Source organism: Ranitomeya variabilis, chromosome 3, assembly GCF_051348905.1.
Source record: "Ranitomeya variabilis isolate aRanVar5 chromosome 3, aRanVar5.hap1, whole genome shotgun sequence".
Classification (NCBI taxonomy): domain Eukaryota; kingdom Metazoa; phylum Chordata; class Amphibia; order Anura; family Dendrobatidae; genus Ranitomeya; species Ranitomeya variabilis.
In genome coordinates, this window is record NC_135234.1 from 652,902 (window position 1) to 677,237 (window position 24,336).

The following is a 24,336-nucleotide window of genomic DNA, read 5'->3' on the forward strand; positions in this document are numbered from 1 at the left end:
CACCTGGCTGCATGGTCCCATCACGCAACCTGCCATCTGGCTGCATGGTCCCATCACGCAACCTGCCATCTGGCTGCATGGTCCCATCACGCAACCTGCCATCTGGCTGCATAGTGGCATCACGCAACCTGCCATCTGGCTGCATAGTGGCATCACGCAACCTGCCATCTGGCTGCATGGTGGCATCACGCAATCTGCCATCTGGCTGCATAGTGGCATCACGCAACCTGCCATCTGGCTGCATGGTGGCATCACGCAATCTGCCACCTGGCTGCATGGTCCCATCACGCAACCTGCCATCTGGCTGCATGGTCCCATCACGCAACCTGCCATCTGGCTGCATGGTCCCATCATGCAACCTGCCACCTAGATGTAGCAGAGCTGGACACATCACGGGGCAAATGGATTATCATCTTCTTAGCGGAGAAGTGAGGAATATTGCGGTTTATTATTTTAATTCTCTTACAGGGGACATGGTCTTCGGTGAGCCGGGTGATGAAGTGAGAATGGTTTAATTTAGATTCATTAACCCCATCTCGACATGCGTTCCTGCAAATCGCAGAGCAAATACGGCGCCTCAATCTTGGGACTCCCGCTCTATGTAAGTGATGATTGGCACTAGCACCCATCAGGGCATTTAACCCCTGTGATGCCGCGGTTAATACTGCCAGCGACATCGAGGAGCATGGCACAGGGATCCTCCACAATGACATGACGAGAGGAGGAGACCTGCCTAACGCCGCTTTCACACATCAGTTTTTTGCCGTCAGGCTAAATCCGGCAAAAAAAAAGATCCGACGCATCAGTTTTCACAATTTGCGACGGATCTGATTTTTCTAAATTCACCGGATTTAACCTCACAGCGAAAAACTGAAGTGTAAAAGCAGCCTTAGCCGAGAGACCCCCGGGGTAGAGCTCTGGGGCCAGGACTACAACCCCCCCACATCTGCCCTGTACCTTGCAGGGCCTCCTCCTCTTCTCCCTCATGAAGTCAGACTCCCAGGACTTCAGCCGACGCTTCACCTCATTATAGCGCTCCATAAGGGGACCTGAGAAGGACAAAGCGGGGGACGGGGAATCCCCCCAAACATCAGCCATCACCGGTATAACATCCCCCTCCCCCGGTCATCAGTCACACTGAGTAATATCCCCCTCCCCCGGTCATCAGACGCCGTCACCAGGGCCCTGTATAATATCCCCCTCCCCGGTCATCAGCCGTCACCAGGGCACACTGCATAATATCCCCCTCCCCCGGTCATCAGCAGTCAGCAGGCACACTGTATAATATCCCCCGGTCATCAGCAGTCACCGGGCACACTGTATAATATCCCCCTCCCCCGGTCATCAGACGTCACCGGGCACACAGTATAATATCCCCCTCCCCCGGTCATCAGCAGTCACCAGTCACACTGAGTAATATCCCCCTCCCCCGGTCATCAGACGTCACCAGGCACACTGTATAATATCCCCCTCCCCTGGTCAGCTATCTCCGGGCACACTGTATAATATCCCCCTCCCCCGGTCAGCTATCTCCGGGCACACTGTATAATATCCCCCTCCCCCGGTCAGCTATCTCCGGGCACACTGTATAATATCCCCCTCCCCCGGTCAGCTATCTCCGGGCACACTGTATAATATCCCCCTCCCCCTGTCATCAGACGTCACCGGGCACACAGTATAATATCCCCCTCCCCCGGTCATCAGCAGTCACCAGGCACACTGTATAATATCCCCCTCCCCCGGTCATCAGACGTCACCGGGCACACAGTATAATATCCCCCTCCCCCGGTCATCAGCAGTCACCAGGCACACTGTATAATATCCCCCTCCCCCGGTCATCAGCAGTCACCAGGCACACTGTTTAATATCCCCCTCCCCGGTCATCAGCCGTCACCAGGGCACACTGCATAATATCCCCCTCCCCCGGTCATCAGCAGTCAGCAGGCACACTGTATAATATCCCCCGGTCATCAGCCGTCACCGGGCACACTGTATAATATCCCCCTCCCCCGGTCATCAGCCGTCACCGGGCACACAGTATAATATCCCCCTCCCCCGGTCATCAGCCGTCACCGGGCACACAGTATAATATCCCCCTCCCCCGGTCATCAGCCGTCACCGGGCACACAGTATAATATCCCCCTCCCCCGGTCATCAGCAGTCACCGGGCACACTGTATAATATCCCCCTCCCCCGGTCAGCTATCTCCGGGCACACTGTATAATATCCCCCTCCCCCGGTCATCAGCAGTCACCAGGCACACTGTATAATATCCCCCTCCCCCGGTCAGCTATCTCCGGGCACACTGTATAATATCCCCCTCCCCCGGTCATCAGCAGTCACCGGACACACTGTATAATATCCCCCTCCCCCGGTCAGACGTCACCAGGCACACTGTATAATATCCCCCTCCCCCGGTCAGCTATCTCCGGGCACACTGTATAATATCCCCCTCCCCCGGTCATCAGCAGTCACCGGACACACTGTATAATATCCCCCTCCCCCGGTCAGACGTCACCAGGCACACCGTATAATATCCCCCTCCCCCGGTCATCAGCCGTCACCGGACACACTGTATAATATCCCCCTCCCCCGGTCAGCTATCTCCGGGCACACTGTATAATATCCCCCTCCCCCGGTCATCAGCCGTCACCGGACACACTGTATAATATCCCCCTCCCCCGGTCAGACGTCACCAGGCACACTGTATAATATCCCCCTCCCCCGGTCAGACGTCACCAGGCACACTGTATAATATCCCCCTCCCCCGGTCAGCTATCTCCGGGCACACTGTATAATATCCCCCTCCCCCGGTCAGCTATCTCCGGGCACACTGTTTACTATGAGGAAGGTAATCACATTCGGTGAGCGGACATCTCCCTGTTACCTGACAGCGCTCGGATTTCCCGGGTCTCTGACGTTCTCACGCAGGACACGCCCGTCACTGCCGACCAATCAGCTCGGCTCTTCTTTACAGGCCAATGGCGGCGTGCGGTGATGACGTCAGAGTCATGTGACAGCGACTGATCGACCGCGACCAGGAAGTACCAGAGAATCAGCGACTACCGGAGCCGTCAGCAGCGGTAATGAGACCCGCGGTATAACGTGACCCCCGTGTGTTATCCCCCCTCCCCCTGTAGTGTCCGCCTGTGTTATCCCCCCTCCCCCTGTAGTGTCCGCCTGTGTTATCCCCCCTCCCCCTGTAGTGTCCGCCTGTGTTATCCCCCCTCCTCCTGTAGTGTCCTCCTGTGTTATCCCCCCATCCTCCTGTAGTGTCCTCCTGTGTTATCCCCCCTCCCCCTGTAGTGTCCTCCTGTGTTATCCCCCCTCCCCCTGTAGTGTCCTCCTGTGTTATCCCCCCCTCCTCCTGTAGTGTCGTCCTGTGTTATCCCCCCCTCCTCCTGTAGTGTCCTCCTGTGTTATCCCCCCTCCTCCTGTAGTGTCCTCCTGTGTTATCCCCCCTCCTCCTGTAGTGTCCTCCTGTGTTATCCCCCCTCCCCCTGTAGTGTCCTCCTGTGTTATCCCCCCTCCTCCTGTAGTGTCCTCCTGTGTTATCCCCCCCTCCCCCTGTAGTGTCCTCCTGTGTTATCCCCCCTCCCCCTGTAGTGTCCTCCTGTGTTATCCCCCCCTCCTCCTGTAGTGTCCTCCTGTGTTATCCCCCCCTCCCCCTGTAGTGTCCTCCTGTGTTATCCCCCCTCCTCCTGTAGTGTCCTCCTGTGTTATCCCCCTCCTCCTGTAGTGTCCTCCTGTGTTATCCCCCCTCCCCCTGTAGTGTCCTCCTGTGTTATCCCCCCTCCCCCTGTAGTGTCCTCCTGTGTTATCCCCCCTCCCCCTGTAGTGTCCTCCTGTGTTATCCCCCCTCCCCCTGTAGTGTCCGCCTGTGTTATCCCCCCTCCCCCTGTAGTGTCCGCCTGTGTTATCCCCCCTCCCCCTGTAGTGTCCTCCTGTGTTATCCCCCCTCCCCTGTAGTGTCCTCCTGTGTTATCCCCCCTCCCCCTGTAGTGTCCTCCTGTGTTATCCCCCTCCCCCTGTAGTGTCCTCCTGTGTTATCCCCCCTCCCCCTGTAGTGTCCTCCTGTGTTATCCCCCCTCCCCCTGTAGTGTCCTCCTGTGTTATCCCCCCTCCCCCTGTAGTGTCCTCCTGTGTTATCCCCCCTCCCCCTGTAGTGTCCTCCTGTGTTATTCCCCTCCTCCTGTAGTGTCCTCCTGTGTTATCCCCCCTCCCCCTGTAGTGTCCTCCTGTGTTATCCCCCCCTCCTCCTGTAGTGTCCTCCTGTGTTATCCCCCCTCCCCCTGTAGTGTCCTCCTGTGTTATCCCCCCCTCCTCCTGTAGTGTCCTCCTGTGTTATCCCCCCTCCTCCTGTAGTGTCCTCCTGTGTTATCCCCCCTCCTCCTGTAGTGTCCTCCTGTGTTATTCCCCTCCTCCTGTAGTGTCCTCCTGTGTTATCCCCCCTCCTCCTGTAGTGTCCTCCTGTGTTATCCCCCCTCCTCCTGTAGTGTCCTCCTGTGTTATCCCCCCTCCTCCTGTAGTGTCCTCCTGTGTTATCCCCCCCTCCTCCTGTAGTGACCTCCTGTGTTATCCCTCCTCCCCCTGTAGTGTCCTCCTTTGTTATCCCCCCGCCTCCTCCTGTAGTGTCCTCCTGTGTTATCCCCCTCCTCCTGTAGTGTCCTCCTGTGTTATCCTCCCGCCTCCTCCTGTAGTGTCCTCCTGTTATCCCCCTGCCTCCTCCTGTAGTGTCCTCCTGTTATCCCCCTCCCCCTGTAGTGTCCTCCTGTGTTATCCCCCCGCCTCCTCCTGTAGTGTCCTCCTGTGTTATCCCCCCTCCCCCTGTAGTGTCCTCCTGTGTTATCCCCCCTCCCCCTGTAGTGTCCTCCTGTGTTATCCCCCTCCTCCTGTAGTGTCCTCCTGTGTTATCCCCCCTCCCCCTGTAGTGTCCTCCTGTGTTATCCCCCCTCCCCCTGTAGTGTCCTCCTGTGTTATCCCCCTCCCCCTGTAGTGTCCTCCTGTGTTATCCCCCCCTCCTCCTGTAGTGTCCTCCTGTGTTATCCCCCCTCCCCCTGTAGTGTCCTCCTGTGTTATCCCCCCCTGTAGTGTCCTCCTGTGTTATCCCCCTCCTCCTGTAGTGTCCTCCTGTGTTATCCCCCCTCCCCCTGTAGTGTCCGCCTGTGTTATCCCCCCTCCCCCTGTAGTGTCCTCCTGTGTTATCCCCCCTCCCCCTGTAGTGTCCTCCTGTGTTATCCCCCCTCCCCCTGTAGTGTCCTCCTGTGTTATCCCCCCTCCCCCTGTAGTGTCCTCCTGTGTTATCCCCCTCCTCCTGTAGTGTCCTCCTGTGTTATTCCCCCTCCCCCTGTAGTGTCCTCCTGTGTTATCCCCCCCTCCCCCTGTAGTGTCCTCCTGTGTTATCCCCCTCCTCCTGTAGTGTCCTCGTGTTATCCCCCCTCCTCCTGTAGTGTCCTCCTGTGTTATTCCCCTCCTCCTGTAGTGTCCTCCTGTGTTATCCCCCCCTCCCCCTGTAGTGTCCTCCTGTGTTATCCCCCCCTCCTCCTGTAGTGTCCTCCTGTGTTATCCCCCCTCCCCCTGTAGTGTCCTCCTGTGTTATCCCCCTCCTCCTGTAGTGTCCTCCTGTGTTATCCCCCCTCCTCCTGTAGTGTCCTCCTGTGTTATCCCTCCTCCTCCTGTAGTGTCCTCCTGTGTTATCCCCCCTCCCCCTGTAGTGTCCTCCTGTGTTATCCCCCTCCTCCTGTAGTGTCCTCCTGTGTTATCCTCCCTCCTCCTGTAGTGTCCTCCTGTGTTATCCCCCCTCCTCCTGTAGTGTCCTCCTGTGTTATCCCCCTCCCCCTGTAATGTCCTCCTGTGTTATCCCCCCTCCCCCTGTAGTGTCCTCCTGTGTTATCCCCCCTCCCCCTGTAGTGTCCTCCTGTGTTATCCCCCTCCTCCTGTAGTGTCCTCCTGTGTTATCCCCCCTCCTCCTGTAATGTCCTCCTGTGTTATCCCCCTCCTCCTGTAGTGTCCTCCTGTGTTATCCCCCCTCCTCCTGTAGTGTCCTCCTGTGTTATCCCCCCTCCTCCTGTAATGTCCTCCTGTTATCCCCCCTCCTCCTGTAATGTCCTCCTGTGTTATCCCCCTCCTCCTGTAGTGTCCTCCTGTGTTATCCCCCCTCCTCCTGTAGTGTCCTCCTGTGTTATCCCCCCTCCTCCTGTAGTGTCCTCCTGTGTTATCCCCCCTCCTCCTGTAGTGTCCTCCTGTGTTATTCCCCTCCTCCTGTAGTGTCCTCCTGTGTTATCCCCCCTCCTCCTGTAGTGTCCTCCTGTGTTATCCCCCCTCCTCCTGTAGTGTCCTCCTGTGTTATCCCCCCTCCTCCTGTAGTGTCCTCCTGTGTTATCCCCCCTCCTCCTGTAGTGTCCTCCTGTGTTATCCCCCCCTCCTCCTGTAGTGACCTCCTGTGTTATCCCTCCTCCTCCTGTAGTGTCGTCCTGTGTTTTCCCCCTCCCCCTGTAGTGTCCTCCTTTGTTATCCCCCCGCCTCCTCCTGTAGTGTCCTCCTGTGTTATCCCCCTCCTCCTGTAGTGTCCTCCTGTGTTATCCTCCCGCCTCCTCCTGTAGTGTCCTCCTGTTATCCCCCTGCCTCCTCCTGTAGTGTCCTCCTGTTATCCCCCTCCCCCTGTAGTGTCCTCCTTTGTTATCCCCCCCCCTCCTCCTGTAGTGTCCTCCTGTGTTATTCCCCCTCCCCCTGTAGTGTCCTCCTGTGTTATCCCCCCCTCCCCCTGTAGTGTCCTCCTGTGTTATCCCCCTCCTCCTGTAGTGTCCTCGTGTTATCCCCCCTCCTCCTGTAGTGTCCTCCTGTGTTATTCCCCTCCTCCTGTAGTGTCCTCCTGTGTTATCCCCCCCTCCCCCTGTAGTGTCCTCCTGTGTTATCCCCCCCTCCTCCTGTAGTGTCCTCCTGTGTTATCCCCCCTCCCCCTGTAGTGTCCTCCTGTGTTATCCCCCTCCTCCTGTAGTGTCCTCCTGTGTTATCCCCCCTCCTCCTGTAGTGTCCTCCTGTGTTATCCCTCCTCCTCCTGTAGTGTCCTCCTGTGTTATCCCCCCTCCCCCTGTAGTGTCCTCCTGTGTTATCCCCCTCCTCCTGTAGTGTCCTCCTGTGTTATCCTCCCTCCTCCTGTAGTGTCCTCCTGTGTTATCCCCCCTCCTCCTGTAGTGTCCTCCTGTGTTATCCCCCTCCCCCTGTAATGTCCTCCTGTGTTATCCCCCCTCCCCCTGTAGTGTCCTCCTGTGTTATCCCCCCTCCCCCTGTAGTGTCCTCCTGTGTTATCCCCCTCCTCCTGTAGTGTCCTCCTGTGTTATCCCCCCTCCTCCTGTAATGTCCTCCTGTGTTATCCCCCTCCTCCTGTAGTGTCCTCCTGTGTTATCCCCCCTCCTCCTGTAGTGTCCTCCTGTGTTATCCCCCCTCCTCCTGTAATGTCCTCCTGTTATCCCCCCTGCTCCTGTAATGTCCTCCTGTGTTATCCCCCTCCTCCTGTAGTGTCCTCCTGTGTTATCCCCCCTCCTCCTGTAGTGTCCTCCTGTGTTATCCCCCCTCCTCCTGTAGTGTCCTCCTGTGTTATTCCCCTCCTCCTGTAGTGTCCTCCTGTGTTATCCCCCCTCCTCCTGTAGTGTCCTCCTGTGTTATCCCCCCTCCTCCTGTAGTGTCCTCCTGTGTTATCCCCCCTCCTCCTGTAGTGTCCTCCTGTGTTATCCCCCCTCCTCCTGTAGTGTCCTCCTGTGTTATCCCCCCCTCCTCCTGTAGTGACCTCCTGTGTTATCCCTCCTCCTCCTGTAGTGTCGTCCTGTGTTTTCCCCCTCCCCCTGTAGTGTCCTCCTTTGTTATCCCCCCGCCTCCTCCTGTAGTGTCCTCCTGTGTTATCCCCCTCCTCCTGTAGTGTCCTCCTGTGTTATCCTCCCGCCTCCTCCTGTAGTGTCCTCCTGTTATCCCCCTGCCTCCTCCTGTAGTGTCCTCCTGTTATCCCCCTCCCCCTGTAGTGTCCTCCTTTGTTATCCCCCCCCCTCCTCCTGTAGTGTCCTCCTGTGTTATCCCCCTCCTCCTGTAGTGTCCTCCTGTGTTATCCTCCCGCCTCCTCCTGTAGTGTCCTCCTGTTATCCCCCTGCCTCCTCCTGTAGTGTCCTCCTGTGTTATCCCCCTCCCCCTGTAGTGTCCTCCTGTTATCCCCCTGCCTCCTCCTGTAGTGTCCTCCTGTGTTATCCCCCTCTTCCTATAGTGTCTCCTTCTGTAACATGTCTACATTTAGGAATTTCAGGGAACCATACTGGCAAAATTTTCGAGATCCCTTGCGCCTCCACCCTGCTCGGCCTCCTCCCCTCGAACCTTCCACAGTCCCACCGCCCACTCTTGGAAAAACTCCTCTTCGGCACCACGTCCTCCGCTATCGCGCATTAACAGTTCCCATTGAACACCAGTTCATATATATAGCTAGCAGCTTTTATTTTAAAGAAAAAAATATATATATATTTTTTTTTTAAGCCGCCACCACCACCACCACCACCTTGACTAGTTAGACTCTTTTGGCCGGGCCCTTCTCTAATTTAACCACTTAAATAGTGATGAGCGAATACACTCGTTGCTCGGGTTTTCCAGAGCACGCTCGGGTGATCTCCGATTATTTGTTAGTGTTCAGGGATTTAGTTTTCATCACCTCAGCTGAATGATTTACAGCTATTAGCCAGCTTAATTACATGTGGGGATTCCCTATTAACCAGGCAACCCCCACATGTACTCAGCCTGGTAGTAGCTGTAAATCATCCAGCTGAGGAGATGAACACTAATAAATACTCGGAGATCACCCGAGCAACAAGTATATTCGCTCATCACTACTCTTAAACATATCTTAAAATATCCAATGCTTTTCTTAGGTATATTTTAATTTACCTTATATACTCGAGTATAAGCCGACCCGAGTATAAGACGACCCCCCTAATTTTGCAACAAAAAACTGGGACAACTTATTGACTCGAGTATAAGCCTAGGGTGGGAAATGCAGCAGCTACCGGTAAATGTCAAAAATAAAAATAGATACCAATAAAAGTAAAATTAATTAAGATATCAGTAGGTTGTTTTTGAATATCCATATTGAATCAGGAGCCCCATATAATGCTCCATACAGTTCTTTATGGCCCCATAGATGCCCCATATAATGCTCCATGCAGTTAATTATGTCCCCATAGATGCCCCATATAATGCTCCATGCAGTTCTTTATGGCCCCATAGATGCTCCATATAATGCTCCATGTAGTTATGGCCCCATAGATGCCCCATATAATGCCCCATATAATGCTCCATGCAGTTAATTATGTCCCCATAGATGCCCCATATAATGCTCCATGCAGTTCTTTATGGCCCCATAGATGCTCCATATAATGCTCCATGCAGTTAATTATGTCCCCATAGATGCCCCATATAATGCTCCATGCAGTTCTTTATGGCCCCATAGATGCTCCATATAATGCTCCATGTAGTTATGGCCCCATAGATGCCCCATATAATGCTCCATGCAGTTCTTTATGTCCCCATATATGCTCCATATAATGCTCCATGTAGTTATGGCCCCATAGATGCCCCATATAATGCTCCATGCAGTTATGTCCCCATAGATGCCCCATATAATGCTCCATGCAGTTCTTTATGGCCCCATAGATGCTCCATGTAGTTATGGCCCCATAGATGCCCCATATAATGCTCCATGCAGTTATGTCCCCATAGATGCCCCATATAATGCTCCATGCAGTTCTTTATGTCCCCATAGATGCCCCATATAATGCTCCATGCAGTTCTTTATGTCCCCATAGATGCCCCATATAAGGCTCCATGCAGTTCTTTATGGCCCCATAGATGCTCCATATAATGCTCCATGTAGTTATGGCCCCATAGATGCCCCATATAATGCTCCATGCAGTTATGGCCCCATAAATGCCCCATATAATGCTCCATGCAGTTCTTTATGGCCCCGTAGATGCCCCATATAATGCTCCATGCAGTTCATTATGGCCCCATAGATGCCCCATATAATGCTCCATGCAGTTCATTATGGCCCCATAGATGACCCACATAATGCTCCATGCAGTTGTGGCCCCATAGATGCCCCATATAATGCTCCATGCAGTTCTTTATGGCCCCATAGATGCTCCATATAATGCTCCATGTAGTTATGGCCCCATAGATGCCCCATATAATGCTCCATGCAGTTATGTCCCCATAGATGCCCCATATAATGCTCCATGCAGTTCTTTATGTCCCCATAGATGCCCCATATAATGCTCCATGCAGTTCTTTATGTCCCCATAGATGCCCCATATAAGGCTCCATGCAGTTCTTTATGGCCCCATAGATGCTCCATATAATGCTCCATGTAGTTATGGCCCCATAGATGACCCACATAATGCTCCATGCAGTTGTGGCCCCATAGATGCCCCATATAATGCTCCATGCAGTTCTTTATGTCCCCATAGATGCCCCATATAATGCTCCATGCAGTTCTTTATGTCCCCATAGATGCCCCATATAATGCTCCATGTAGTTATGGCCCCATAGATGCCCCATATAATGCTCCATGCAGTTATGTCCCCATAGATGCCCCATATAATGCTCCATGCAGTTCTTTATGGCCCCATAGATGCTCCATATAATGCTCCATGTAGTTATGGCCCCATAGATGCCCCATATAATGCTCCATGCAGTTATGTCCCCATAGATGCCCCATATAATGCTCCATGCAGTTCTTTATGTCCCCATAGATGCCCCATATAATGCTCCATGCAGTTCTTTATGTCCCCATAGATGCCCCATATAAGGCTCCATGCAGTTCTTTATGGCCCCATAGATGCTCCATATAATGCTCCATGTAGTTATGGCCCCATAGATGCCCCATATAATGCTCCATGCAGTTATGGCCCCATAAATGCCCCATATAATGCTCCATGCAGTTCATTATGGCCCCATAGATGACCCACATAATGCTCCATGCAGTTGTGGCCCCATAGATGCTCCATATAATGCTCCATGCAGTTATGGCCCCATAGATGCCCCATATAATGCTCCATGCAGTTCATTATGGCCCCATAGATGCCCCATATAGCATTGTGCCACATGTAATGCTGCTGCACTTAAAAAAATCACATACTCCCCTCTCGTCGCTGCTCCTCAGCGTCCCGTCTCTCCGCAGTGACTGTTCAGGCAGAGGGCTGCGCACACTAATACGTCATTGCGCCCTCTGACTTGAACAGTCACTGCAGAGGACGCGGAAGACGGAGCGCCGGTGGAACGCGGAAAGGTGAATATGACACACTCGCCTGCTCCCGGTGCTCCTGACGTGGTCCCTGCATGTCCCACGTCTCCGGGAGCGGCAGCTTCTTCCTGTAGTGAGCAGTCACTGGTACCGCTCATTACAGTAATGAATATGCGGCTCCTCCCCTATGGGAGTGGAGTCCATATTCATTACTTTAATGAGCGGTACCAGTGACCGCTGAACAGGGGAAGAAGCTGCCGCTCCCCAAGACTGTGGGACATGCAGGGACCGCGCCGGGAGCAGGTGAGTATTTGACAGGCGTCGCCCCCCCTGCCATCCATGACTCGAGTATAAGCAGAGAGGGGCACTTTCAGCCCATTTTTTGGGCTGAAAATCTCGGCTTATACTCGAGTATATACGGTATTTTTCATTATTTAAAATGACCAATAATATCACATACAGGGAGAAATACCGTTACACCATGGCCAGATCACATATTACCACCACATACAGTGAAGGAAATAAGTATTTGATCCCTTGCTGATGTTGTAAGTTTGCCCACTAACAAAGACATGAATAGTATATAATATTAAGGGTCGGTTAATTTTAACATTGAGAGAGAGAATATCAAAAATACAATCCAGAGAATCACATTGTATAAATTATATACATTTATTTGCATTTTGCATTGAGAAATAAGTATTTGATCCCCTACCAACCTTTAAGAGTTCTGTCTCCTACAGACCAGTTAGTCGCTCCTAACCAACTCGTTACCTGCATTAAAGACAGCTGTCTTACATAGTCACCTTTATAAAAGACTCCTGTCCACAGACTCAATCAGTCAGACTCTAACCTCTACAACATGGGCAAGACCAAAGAGCTTTATGAGGATTTCAGGGACAAGATCATAGACCTGCACAAAGCTGGATAGAGCTACAAAACCATTAGGCGCTGGGTGAGAAGGAGACAACTGTTGGTGCAATAGTAAGAAAATGGAAGAAATACAAAATGACTGTCAATCGACATCGATCTGGGGCACCGTGCAAAATCTCACCTTGTGAGGTATCCTTGGTCATGAGGAAGGTGAGAGATCAGCCTAAAACTACGCGGGGGTAACGTGTTAATGAACTCAAGGCAGCTGGGACCACAGTCACCAAGAAAACCATTGGTAACACATTACGGGGTAAAGGTTGACAATCCTGCAGTACCCGCAAGGTCCCCCTGCTCAAGAAGGCACATGTGCCATCTGAAGTTTACCAATGACACCTGGATGATTCTGTGAGTGATTGGAAGAAGGTGCTGTGGTCAGATGAGACAAAAAACTTGCCGTGTTTGGAAGAAGAGAAATGCTGCCTATGACCCAAAGAACATCTTCCCCACTGTCAAGCATGGAAGTGGAAACCTTATGTTTTGGGGGTGTTTCTCTGCTAAGGGCACAGGACTACTTCACCACATCAATAGGAGAATGGATGGCGCCATGTAACGTAAAATCCTGAGTGACAACCTCCTTCCCTCTGCCAGGACATTAAAAATGGGTCGTGGCTGGGTCTTCCACCAAGACAATGACCCAAAACATACAGTACAGACCAAAAGCTTGGACACACCTTCTCATTTAAAGATTTTTCTGTATTTTCATGACTATGAAAATTGTACATTCACACTGAAGGCATCAAAACTATGAATTAACACATGTGGAATTATATACTTAACAAAAACATGCGAAACAACTGAAAATGTCTTATATTCTAGGTTCTTCACAGTAGCCACCTCTTGCTTTGATGACTGCTTTGCACACTCTTGGCATGCTCGTGATGAGTTTCAAGAGGTAGTCACCGGGAATGGTTTTCACTTCACAGGTGTGCCCTGTCAGGTTTAATAAGTGGGGTTTCTTGCCTTATAAATGAGGTTGGGACCATCAGTTTTTGTTGTGCAGAAGTCTGGTGGATACACAGCTGATAGTCCTACTGAATAGACTGTTAGCTGCTTTTTTTCTTGCTATAATGCAAATTTTAATTAAAGAAAAACGAGTGGCCATGATTACTTTAAGAAATGAAGGTCAGTCAGTCCGAAAAATTGGGCAAACTTTGAAAGTGTCCCCAAGTGCAGTGGAAAACCATCTAGCACTACAAATAAACTGGCTCACATGAGGACTGCCCCAGGAAAGGAAGACCAAGAGTCACCTCTGCTTCTGAGGATAAGTTTATCCGAGTCACCAGCCTCAGAAATCGCAGGTTAACAGCAGCTCAGATTAGAGACCAGGTCAATGCCACACAGAGTTCTAGCAGCAGACACATCTCTACAACAACTGTTAAGAGGACACTTTGTGCAGCAGACCTTCATGGTAAAATAGCTGCTGGGATACCACTGCTAAGGACAGGCAACAAGCAGAAGAGACTTGTTTGGGCTAAAGAACACAAGGAATGGACATTAGACCAGTGGAAATCTGTGCTTTGGTCTGATGAGTCCAAATTTGAGATCTTTGGTTCCAACCACCGTGTCTTTGTGCGACGCAGAAAAGGTGAACGGATGGACTCTACATGCCTGGTTCCCACCGTGAAGCATGGTGGAGGAGGTGTGATGGTGTGGGGGTGCTTTGCTGGTGACACTGTTGGGGATTTAATCAAAATTGAAGGCATACTGAACCAGCATGGCTCCCACAGCATCTTGCAGCGGCATGCTATTCCATCCGGTTTGCGTTTAGTTGGACCATCATTTATTTTTCAACAGGACAATGACCCCAAACACACCTCCAGGCTGTGTAAGGGCTATTTGACCAAGAAGGAGAATGATGGGGTGCTACGCCAGATGACCTGGCCTCCACGGTCACCAGACCTGAACACAATCGAGATGGTTTGGGGTTGAGCTGGACCGCAGAGTGAAGGCAAAAGGGCCAACAAGTGCTGAGCATCTCTGGGAACTCCTTCAAGATTGTGGGAAGACCATTCCCGGTGACTACCTCTAGAAGCTCATCAAGAGAATGCCAAGAGTGTGCAAAGCAGTCATCAAAGCAAAAGGTGGCTACTGTGAAGAGCCTAGAATATAAGACATAATTTCAGTTGTTTCACACTTTTTTGTTAAGTATATAATTCCACATGTGTTAATTCATAGTTTTGATGCCTTCAGTGTGAATGTACAATTTTCATAGTCATGAAAATACAGAAAAAATTTTAAATGAGAAGCTGTGTCCAAGCTTTTGGTCTGTACTGTACAGCCAAGGCAACAAAGGAGTGGCTCAAAAAAGAGGCACATTAAGGTCATGGAGTGGCCTAGCCAGTCTCCAGACCTTCATTCTATAGAAAACTTATGGGGGGAGTTGAAGCTCCGAGTTGCCAAGCGACAGCCTCAAAATCTTAATGATATAGAGACGATCTGCAAAGAGGAGTGGAGCAAAATTCCTCCTGACATGTGCACAAACCTCATCATCAACTACTGTATAAAAACCGTCAGACTGTTGGGCTTGCCAACAAGGGTTTTACCACCAAGTATTAAGTCTTGTTTGCCAGAGGGATCAAATACTTATTTCTCATTGCAAAACGCAAATCAATGTATATAATTTATACTATGTGATTTTCTGTATTTGTGTTTGATATTCTGTCTCTCGATGTTAAAATTAACCTACCTTTAAAATTATAGACTGTTCATGTCTGTCAGTGGGCAAACTTAGAAAATCAGCAAGGGATCACATACTTACTTCACTGTAGTTACCGAATAATACCACATACAAGGAATAAATTCCACCACATAGTGAGCAAATACTAAAATTCTGATCATTAAATAAAAATACTAATATTACCATAAGTGCCATTATACACGAGCTCTGTATATAGTGTACGGGTAATACAGGGACCACCAGTGACATTATACACAGGAGCTCTGTGTGTTTGTACAGATAATACTGTGATCACCATTGCCATTATACACAGGAGATCTGTATATAGTGTCAGTGTACCTGTAATACAGTGATATCCAGTGACCTTATACATAATAGCTCTATATAGTATACATGTAATACAGTGATCACCAGTGACATTATACACAGGAGCTCTGTATAGTGTACAGGTAATATAGTGCTCACTGGTGACTTTATACACAGGAGCTTTGTATATAGTGTCAGTGTACAGGTAATACTCTAAGGAATGTGCACACGTTGCGGATTAGCCTGCTGATTTTACTGCAAAGAATCCACATGTCTTGGCAGAAAACGCAGGGTAAAAGGCTTGTTTGTTTGTTTGTTTTCCTGCGGAATAGATGCGGATTCTAATGCGTTTTAGCTGTGCGGATTTGTAAACCACTGCGATTCCGCATGGAATTTTCCACAGCGTGTGCACACCGTTGTTGCATTTCTTATTCATTGACATTGTGTGCACTGTGGTTTTGAGGCAATACCGCGCGTCCAAAAATGCTGCAGAAATGCATCAAAATCCGCAAGGTGTGCACATACCCTTACTCACCCTTGACATCTTTAGCTAAAGTCCTTCATCTTTGATTTTCTTCTCCATCCAGCACAGACTGCCATCACTTCTTCCATCCAGTCTAACGTAACTGAATAAGGAGAGACACTCCTAGAGTGAACCCGCATGACCGCGACAACGAAACTCCCTAGGGTGAGCTGGCCTGGTGGACCACCCCCTATACAGGGAGCGTCAGGGGCATGCCCATTGGAGACTGTTGCCACAGAAGCTGATACCTGGGGACAGGAGGTAGGAGTCACAGGCGGAGACAGACGAAGAAGCGGATAGTGGTGTCTGGAGACTAAGAGACAGAGCTACTATAGATAGACAGCGAAACGCAGGAAAGCGTGGGACCTGAATCAAGCGCAAACACAATTGACAATCAGGCAAGGAACATGTAAAACTCGTCTTCTGTTGCTCTCTTGAACAAAAGTCTTCCCCGGAGGCAACGAAGTCAAACTAATGGGAGAAACCAAGATGATTTTGATTGGATCCACGACATGCGAAGGCCTCTCCTCGATATCGGTAGTAAGAAAGGATCTGGATAAAGCGTCAGCTTTAAAGTTCTTGTCGCCTAGACGGAAATGTAACTCAAAATCAAATCGGGCAAAGAACAACGACCACCTGGCCTGCCGAGGGTTAAGCCTTTGCGCTGAACGGATGTATGCCAGATTCTTGTGATCTGTGTAGATCTTAAATGGATGTACTGCTCCCTCCAACAAATACCGCCATTCCTCCAATGCTAGTTTGATTGCCAGCAGTTCTCTGTCACCAATAGTATAGTTTCTCTCGGAGGAGGAAAAGGTCTTAGAAAAGAAGCTGCAGGGAACTAGTCGACCGGAGGAGGACTTCTGAGAGAGAACCGCTCCAATAGCAGAAGCATCCACCTCCAGAATGAAGGGCTTGTTAACCTCGTGCTGATGGAGAACGGGAGCTGTGGCAAAGGCTTGTTTCAAGGACCGGAAAGCTCTCTTAGCCTCAGGAGGCCAAGAGTGAGGGTTTGCCCCCTTGCGAATCAGTGCGGAGATAGAACCAGACCGGATGGAAAAGTGTGGAATGAACTGTCGGTAATAATTAGCGAAACCAAGGAACCGTTGGATTGCCTTAATTCCCTGAGTGCGCGGCCAGTTCAGTACGGTGGACATTTTTACCGGATCCCTATGTAAACCAGAGTCAGATATGGTATACCCTAAGAATGGTAGGGAAGACTGTTCGAAGGCACATTTCTCGAGCTTTGCATACAGACGATTTGCTCTGAGACGTAGAAGAACTTGACGGACGTCTCTTCTGTGGGTAGAGAGATCTGGAGAAAATATAAGAATATCATCTAAGTACACCACCACACAGGAATATAGTAGATCCCAAAACACATCATTCACAAACTCCTGGAATACTGCGGGACCGTTGCACAAGCCGAAAGGCATAACCAAATACTCATAATGGCCGTCTCGGGTGTTGAATGCAGTCTTCCAGGCGTCACCAGAACAGATACGGATGAGATTGTAGGCTCCACCTAGATCCAATTTTTTGAAGATTCTTGCACCTCAGTGGCGGTCGAACAACTCTGGAATGAGAGGAAGTGGGTACTTGTTCTTAATCGTGATATTGTTGAGACCTCGGTAGTCGATGCAGGGATGAAGGGAACCATCTTTCTTCTTGACAAAAAAAACCCTGCATCGGCGGGAGAAGAGGATTTACGAATAAAGCCCCTGGCTAAATTCTCCTGGACATACTCGGACATAGCTTGGGTCTCAGAAGTGGACAAGGGGTAAATCCGGCCCCTAGGCAGAGTAGAACCAGAAACGAGATTAATCGGGCAATCATATGGACGATGCGGAGGCAGAATCTCCACCTCCTTTTTATTGAAGACATCAGCAAAGTCCCAATAAGCAGATGGTAAATCAGGAGACACCGAAGTTGGCCGCGAAGAGATCTTCATCTGGACAGGAAGCAAGCATTTATCTTGGCAGAATTGTCCCCAACGCAGAATGTCCCCAGAAGGCCAGTCAAGAGTAGGCTCGTGCATTCTCAACCAAGGAAGACCGAGAAGAATCGTATGAGACAGCGAGGAAAGCACGTAGAAGACAATCCTTTCACGGTGTCGGATTCCAATCTGAAGTTCCAACTCTTCGGTGACCTGAGTAACGGACTGCCGCAGGGGTTGACCATCGACCGAAGCAATCTGCCGAGGAGTCTCCAGGGATCTGACAGGAATCCGAAGTCTTCTGGCCACCTCGAGCTGGATGAAATTTCCGGCCGCACCTGAATCGACATAAGCTACTTCAGAAGAACGCTTGGAACCCAAGAGCAAAAGAACAGAGAGAGTCAAGGGTAGACAGGAATCAGAACCACCTAGGGAGACCTCTTACCTGTCCTAGGCGGAGGCGTTTCCTGGTCTCAATGGACAGGAACGCAGAAAATGAGAAGCACTACCACAGTAGAAACAGAGACCCTGTGTGAGTCTTTCTCTTCGGCACTGCTCTACAGGCTTGAGTCAGTCCACTTGCATGGGCTCCGGGGCAGGAACAGCCGAACTCGACACAGGACTAGAGCGAGAAGGACTGTGGGTAGCTGATGGAACTCGAGGAAATCTTCTCTCCCTAGCGGCCTCACAGGAACTCTCCTGAAAGCGTAAATCAATGCGAGTCGCCAAGGAAATCAGATCCTCCAAAGATGTCTGAGTATCCCGACCCGCGAGCACGTCCTTAATTCGAGCCGAAAGACCACGCCAAAAAGCTCGCACCAAGGCTTCATTGTTCCAACCTAACTCGGAAGAAAAGGTGTGAAACCGAATGGCGTATTGACCCACAGAGAGCGTACCCTGGTGGAGGTTAAAGAGCGCCTCAATAGCAGAGACCAAACGACCCGGCTCATCGAATACCTTACGGAAGGTGTCAAGAAAGGAGGAAAGTTGTGAGACTACAGGATCGTCACGCTTCCAAAGAGGGTTGACCCAGGCTAAAGCCTCTCCCTCCAGATGGGACACCACAAAAGCCACTTTGGCTCAATCTGTGGGGTATTGCTATGGCAGCAACTCAAAATGTAGTTGACACTGGTTAAGAAACCCCCTACATAACTTGGGATTTCCGCTGTACCGCGGCAGTTTAGCCAGGCGGGGTGGCGAGTGGGGAACTGTGGCCTAGGTCGAGGCAGAGGTACTGGTCTGAAGAGCGAGGAGACGGTCATCCACAGATGCCATATAGTTAAGGATATGGGCCTGGGTATCACTCTGCTGAGCAAGCTCCTGTTGTTGGAGACTGGCCAGCTGGGATGCGCTCCCCGGATCGGTTGTCTGGAGGGCTGAGAGACGGAACTCCATAGTTTTAAGAAAGGACATAATCCTAGTCTGATTCTCCCATAGAAATAGAAGTTCCTTTTGGGGACTGGGTACCAGCAGGGTCCATGGCCTGATTGTACTGTAACGGAATAAGGAGAGAGAGAAATTCCTAGAGTGAACCCGCAGGACAGCGACAACAAACTTCCCCAGGGTGAGCTGGCCTGGTGGACCACCCCCTAAACGGACAAGGGACAAACGGAAACGCACGAATGGTGCTAGGTGGGCACACAGGAAGGTAACGGACAAAGAGAGCACAGGAAACAGGGCAGGGCAAAATAGAGGACTGAAAGGAAGATAGACAGCGAAACGCAGGAAAGCGTGGGACCTGAAACAAGCGCAAAACACAATTGACAATCAGGCAAGGAACAGGGGGGGAGGCTACCTGATATATGGGAGGAGTACCGTAGAACTTCCGGGTCAGGATCCTCCAGGATCAAGAGAAGGAGGGTCCGAGAACCAGCCAGTGGAGATGCGTGTGCGCCGCAGAAGCCAGGCGGTGAAGTGCGCATGCGCAGCCGACGGGAGCCAGGAGCCTGTGAAGAAACCGGAAGCGGGGAGGAGGATGGATGCGTACACACGCCGGGCGCGCACGAAGAGGAACGCCAGGAGGAGAAGGAAGACACGGCAGCAGGAGTGCGCACGGCTGGGTAAGTATGTCGGCGGTTAGGGAGAGAAGCAACAGGCGCGACATCCAGGACTCGTCTCCATAAAATAGCACTCAGTCATCTAGAGCACATTCCCCAAATTTTCACTGACTTATACACTACACCAGATGCATAAAAAAAATAGCGACAATGTCACCCTGGACAGTAACATGACCTCACCCCCCACTGAAAACATATCCTCAAAAATAAAATATATCGCAGCAGTAATATTACTTAATTAGCCCTTATAGTTATAATATCCTACATCCTGGCACCTTCCTGTAATAACATCCCCCATCTGTCTCGTCCTGACCCCCCCCCCCATGTGGGTGTGTCCTCTGGTCCTGCCCCCCATGTCTCCTCTCGTCCTGACCCCTCCATGTGGGTGTGTCCTCTGGTCCTGCCCCCCATGTCTCCTCATGTCCTGACCCCCCCCCATGTGGGTGTGCCCTCTGGTCCTGCCCCCCATGTCTCCGCTCGTCCTGACCCCTCCATGTGGGTGTGCCCTCTGGTCCTGCCCCCCATGTCTCCTCTCGTCCTGACCCCTCCATGTGGGTGTGTCCTCTGGTCCTGCCCCCCATGTCTCCTCTCGTCCTGACCCCTCCATGTGGGTGTGTCCTCTGGTCCTGCCCCCCCACATGTCCTCTCGTCCTGCCCCCCCATGTCCTCTCGTCCTGCCCCCCCATGTGTCTCCTCTCGTCCTGACCCCCGTGTGTGTGTGTGTGTGTGTCCTCTCTCGTCCTGCCTTAAAAGAAAAGCTCACCATTGAAGTTGATGAGGATCCAGTGTGCATGGAACCACAAGCCGACCACTTGTGTTAGAAGTGGGGAAAGTTCCAGCTTCTGGTAAAATGTCAAATAGTGTCTTTATTCCATCCAAAAAATCAAAGGAAGGATGGTCAGCAAGCAACGCGATTCGATCACAGTTGTTCTTTGTCAAGCTTAGTTGGAAATGACCAAACAGCGGTCGGAAACACACAGGTGACATGAGGTCAGCTCACATCAATGAGAATTAACAAGACTAACATATAATGTGCAAAGGAAACCAGAAAATAAGAAGGGTTAAATCATCAAAAGCATGTAAAATTAACAAAGACGCGGGATGGATGGATGGATGGATGGATGGATGGATGGATGGAAGGAAAATGGCAAAGAAATAATCACTGCAAGTCAATAATGCTCTGTAGTTTCTTAAATGTAGTCCTGGAGGGAATCCACAAGGCTTCTCTTACTAGTAAGACCGCCGCCTCGAGCACGTCTAGTCATTTTAAAGATGAAATATTTCCGCAATGTGTCAATAACATGGAGATGTCGATTCTTGGGGTTGCTGTTGATGATGTCGTTAATATTGATGCATTTTTTTTTTTTTTTCATAGCAACTATTGAACATCCAGACTTGAGCATAGAAGAGCGGATCTCCTCCTCTAAGAGTAAAGGTACAGGTTGTGCGCCATGTTTTGTGGGGGAAAAAAACCTGTTTTGTGAATCGATGGTAATGTTCTGGTGCCTCTTTATATGAAGACCTACGTTTTCTTGTGTGACGAGGATCGTGCTCTTTTCAGCACCCAACTGTCCACGTGACTTTTTCCGCATGCAGTCAGTAGGATTGCTACCACTTCTTCTCTTCTACGGATGCACTGGCCTGTGGGAGCCGCTCGAGCTACGTGTTTGGGATGACTGTTCTTGTAATGCACAATGGTGTTACCTGCTAATATGGAGGAAATAATAGATTCATCTGCCAAACCAGTACATTCCAAAAACGTTATTTTGAAGGAATTATGATTTATGGTAAATTGTAGATTAAATTCATTTGAATATATTTATCAAAGAGTGTTATGGCAAACTCATGGCCACTGATGAGGAGTGCATCGTCGCTGTATCTGCCGCACCACTCGATGGTGCCAAAAAAGGGTCATTTGGAGAGTATAAAAATGATTCTTCTCAATAAGACGTTACCAAATTTGCCAATGACGGAGAGAATTTGGCCCCCAGTGACACTACGCCATGTTGGAAATAATAAGAACCATCAAATAAAAAATGATTATGGACATAAGAAATGAGGTAGCTTGGATGATATGGTTTTGAAGAGTTGGATTGTAATTGCTGTATTTATTAAAGGGAACCTGTCACACCCAAAATCGAAGGTGAGCTAAGCCCACCGGCATCAGGGGCTTATTCTGTAATGCTGTAGATAAGGCTACTTTCACACTAGCGTTGTTGGCTGTACTTCGCAATGCGTCGTTTAGGAGGAAAAACGCATCCTGCAAAGTTGTCCGCAGGATGCGTTTTTTTCCCCATAGAGTTACATTAGCGACACATTGCGACGTATGGCCACACGTCGCAACCGTCGTGCGACAGTTGCGTCGTGTTTTGGCGGACCGTCGGCACAAAAAAACGTTACATGTAACAGTTTTTTTTGCGTGTCATGTCCGCCATTTTCGACCGCACATGCGCGGCCGAAACTCCGCCCCCTCCTCCCCAGAACTCACAATGGGCAGCGGTTGCGTCGTAAGACTGCTTCTGCTGCCCACGTCGGGCATCACTTTCTCAACGCACGTTGGGCCGACGCATAGCGACGGCCCCGTGCCGACGCTAGTGTGAAAGCAGCCTAAGCCCCCGATGTATCCTGAAAGATGAGAAAAAGAGGTTAGATTATACTCACCCAGGGGCGGTCTCGCTGCAGTCCGATCCGATGGGCGTCGCGGTCCGGTCCGGGGCCTCCAATCTTCTTACGATGACGTCCTCTTCTGGTCTTCACGCTGCGGCACAGGCATACTTTGTTTGTCCTGTTGAGGGCAGAGTACTGTAGGCGCCGGGAAAGGTCAGAGAGGCCCAGCACCTGCGCACTGCAGTACTTTGCTCTGCCCTCAACAGGACAAACAAAGTATGCCTGCGGAGGAGCCGCAGCGTGAAGACAAGAAGAGGACGTTATCGTAAGAAGATGGGAGGCCCCGGACCAGACCACGACGCCCATCGGACCGGATCGCAGCGGGACCGCCCCTGGGTGAGTATAATCTAACCTCTTTTTCTCATCTTTCAGGATACATCGGGGGCTTATCTACAGCATTACAGAATGCATTACAGAGTGCTGTAAATAAGCCCCTGATGCTGGTGGGCTTAGCTCAACTTCTGTTTTGGGGGTGACCGAGTCCCTTTAAGGTGAAAAGTTAAATCTTCCAAAGCAAAAGAATATCAAGAGAATACAACACATGCAATCAAAAAAAATCTGAAGACCATTTCATTTTTGAGAATTGGTCTAAGATGTCACTGGAGTCTTTAACCCCTGCCTCTTGAAGTCTGTTTTCACCTTCCTGACCGGGCCAATTTTTACAATTCTGACCACTGTCACTTTGAGGTCATAACTCTGGAACACTTCAATGGATCCCATTGATCCTGAGATTGTTTGTTTGGGTTTTTTTTTTTTTTTTTTTTCCCGTGACATATTGTGCTTCATGATAGTGGTAAAACTTCTTGGATATTACTTGTTTATTTGTGAAAAACACTGACATTTTGAGAGAATTTTGACTATTTCGCAATTTTGGTCTTCACTTCACAGGTGTCCCCTGTCAGGTTTAATAAGTGGGATTTCTAGCCTTATAAATGGGGTTGGGACCATCAGTTGTGTTGAGCAGAAGTCTGGTGGATACACAGCTGATAGTCCTACTGAATAGACTGTTAGAATTTGTATTATGGCAAGAAAAAAGCAGCTAAGTAAAGAAAAACGAGTGGCCATCATTACTTTAAGAAATGAAGGTCAGTCAGTCCGAAAAATTGGGAAAACTTTGAAAGTGTCCCCAAGTGCAGTGGCAAAAACCTCAAGCGCTACAAAGAAACTGGCTCACATGAGGACCGCCCCAGAAAAGGAAGACCAAGAGTCACCTCTGCTTCTGAGGATAAGTTTATCCGAGTCACCAGCCTCAGAAATCGCAGGTTAACAGCAGCTCAGATTAGAGACCAGGTCAATGCCACACAGAGATCTAGCAGCAGACACATCTCTACAACAACTGTTAAGAGGAGACTTTGTGCAGCAGGACTTCATGGTAAAATAGCTGCCAGGAAACCACTGCTAAGGACAGGCAACAAGCAGAAGAGACTTGTTTGGGATAAAGAACACAAGGAATGGACATTAGACCAGTGGAAATCTGTGCTTTGGTCTGATGAGTCCAAATTTGAGATCTTTGGTTCCAACCACCGTGTCTTTGTGCGATGCAGAAAAGGTGAACGGATGGACTCTACATGCCTGGTTCCCACCGCGAAGCATGGAGGAGGAGGTGTGATGGTGTGGGGGGGCTTTGCTGGTGACACTGTTGGGGATTTATTCAATTTGAAAGCATACTGAACCAGCATGGCTACCACAGCATCTTGCAGCGGCATGCTATTCCATCCGGTTTGCGTTTAGTTGGACCATCATTTATTTTTCAACAGGACAATGACCCCAAACACACCTCCAGGCTGTGTAAGGGCTATTTGACCAAGAAGGAGAGTGATGGGTGCTACGCCAGATGACCTGGCCTCCACAGTCACCAGACCTGAACCCAATCGAGATGGTCTGGGGTGAGCTGGACCGCAGAGTGAAGGCAAAAGGGCCAACAAGTGCTGAGCAACTCTGGGAACTCCTTCATGATTGTTGGAA

General features: G+C 50.3%; 2 protein-coding genes across 8 annotated transcripts in view; one reads left to right on the top strand and one right to left on the bottom strand.

The window, feature by feature from the left end:
* Window positions 1–2,982, bottom strand: part of RECQL4 (RecQ like helicase 4) — a 227,312-nt gene extending 224,330 nt beyond the window's left edge. For 2 of the 5 annotated variants that reach the window (XM_077293510.1, XM_077293509.1), the window contains exons 1-2: window positions 2,888–2,982; window positions 958–1,049 (exon numbers count right to left, since the gene is read on the bottom strand). In XM_077293510.1, the coding sequence (XP_077149625.1) occupies window positions 958–1,041 (84 nt within the window). In that variant the 5' untranslated portion in view covers window positions 1,042–1,049; window positions 2,888–2,982. The remainder of the gene's footprint in view (window positions 1–957; window positions 1,050–2,887) is intronic. The other 3 variants (XM_077293511.1, XM_077293512.1, XM_077293513.1) reach the window with 3 other exon arrangements.
* Window positions 2,983–2,985: 3 nt separating this feature from the next.
* Window positions 2,986–24,336, top strand: part of VPS28 (VPS28 subunit of ESCRT-I) — a 147,502-nt gene continuing 126,151 nt past the window's right edge. Inside the window, exons 1-2 of one of the 3 annotated variants that reach the window (XM_077293525.1) lie at window positions 2,986–3,083; window positions 21,080–21,139. The gene's annotated coding sequence lies outside the window, so the exon portion shown is untranslated. Of the gene's footprint in view, window positions 3,084–20,650; window positions 20,695–21,079; window positions 21,140–24,336 lie in introns of those variants that run through there. The other 2 variants (XM_077293526.1, XM_077293527.1) reach the window with 2 other exon arrangements.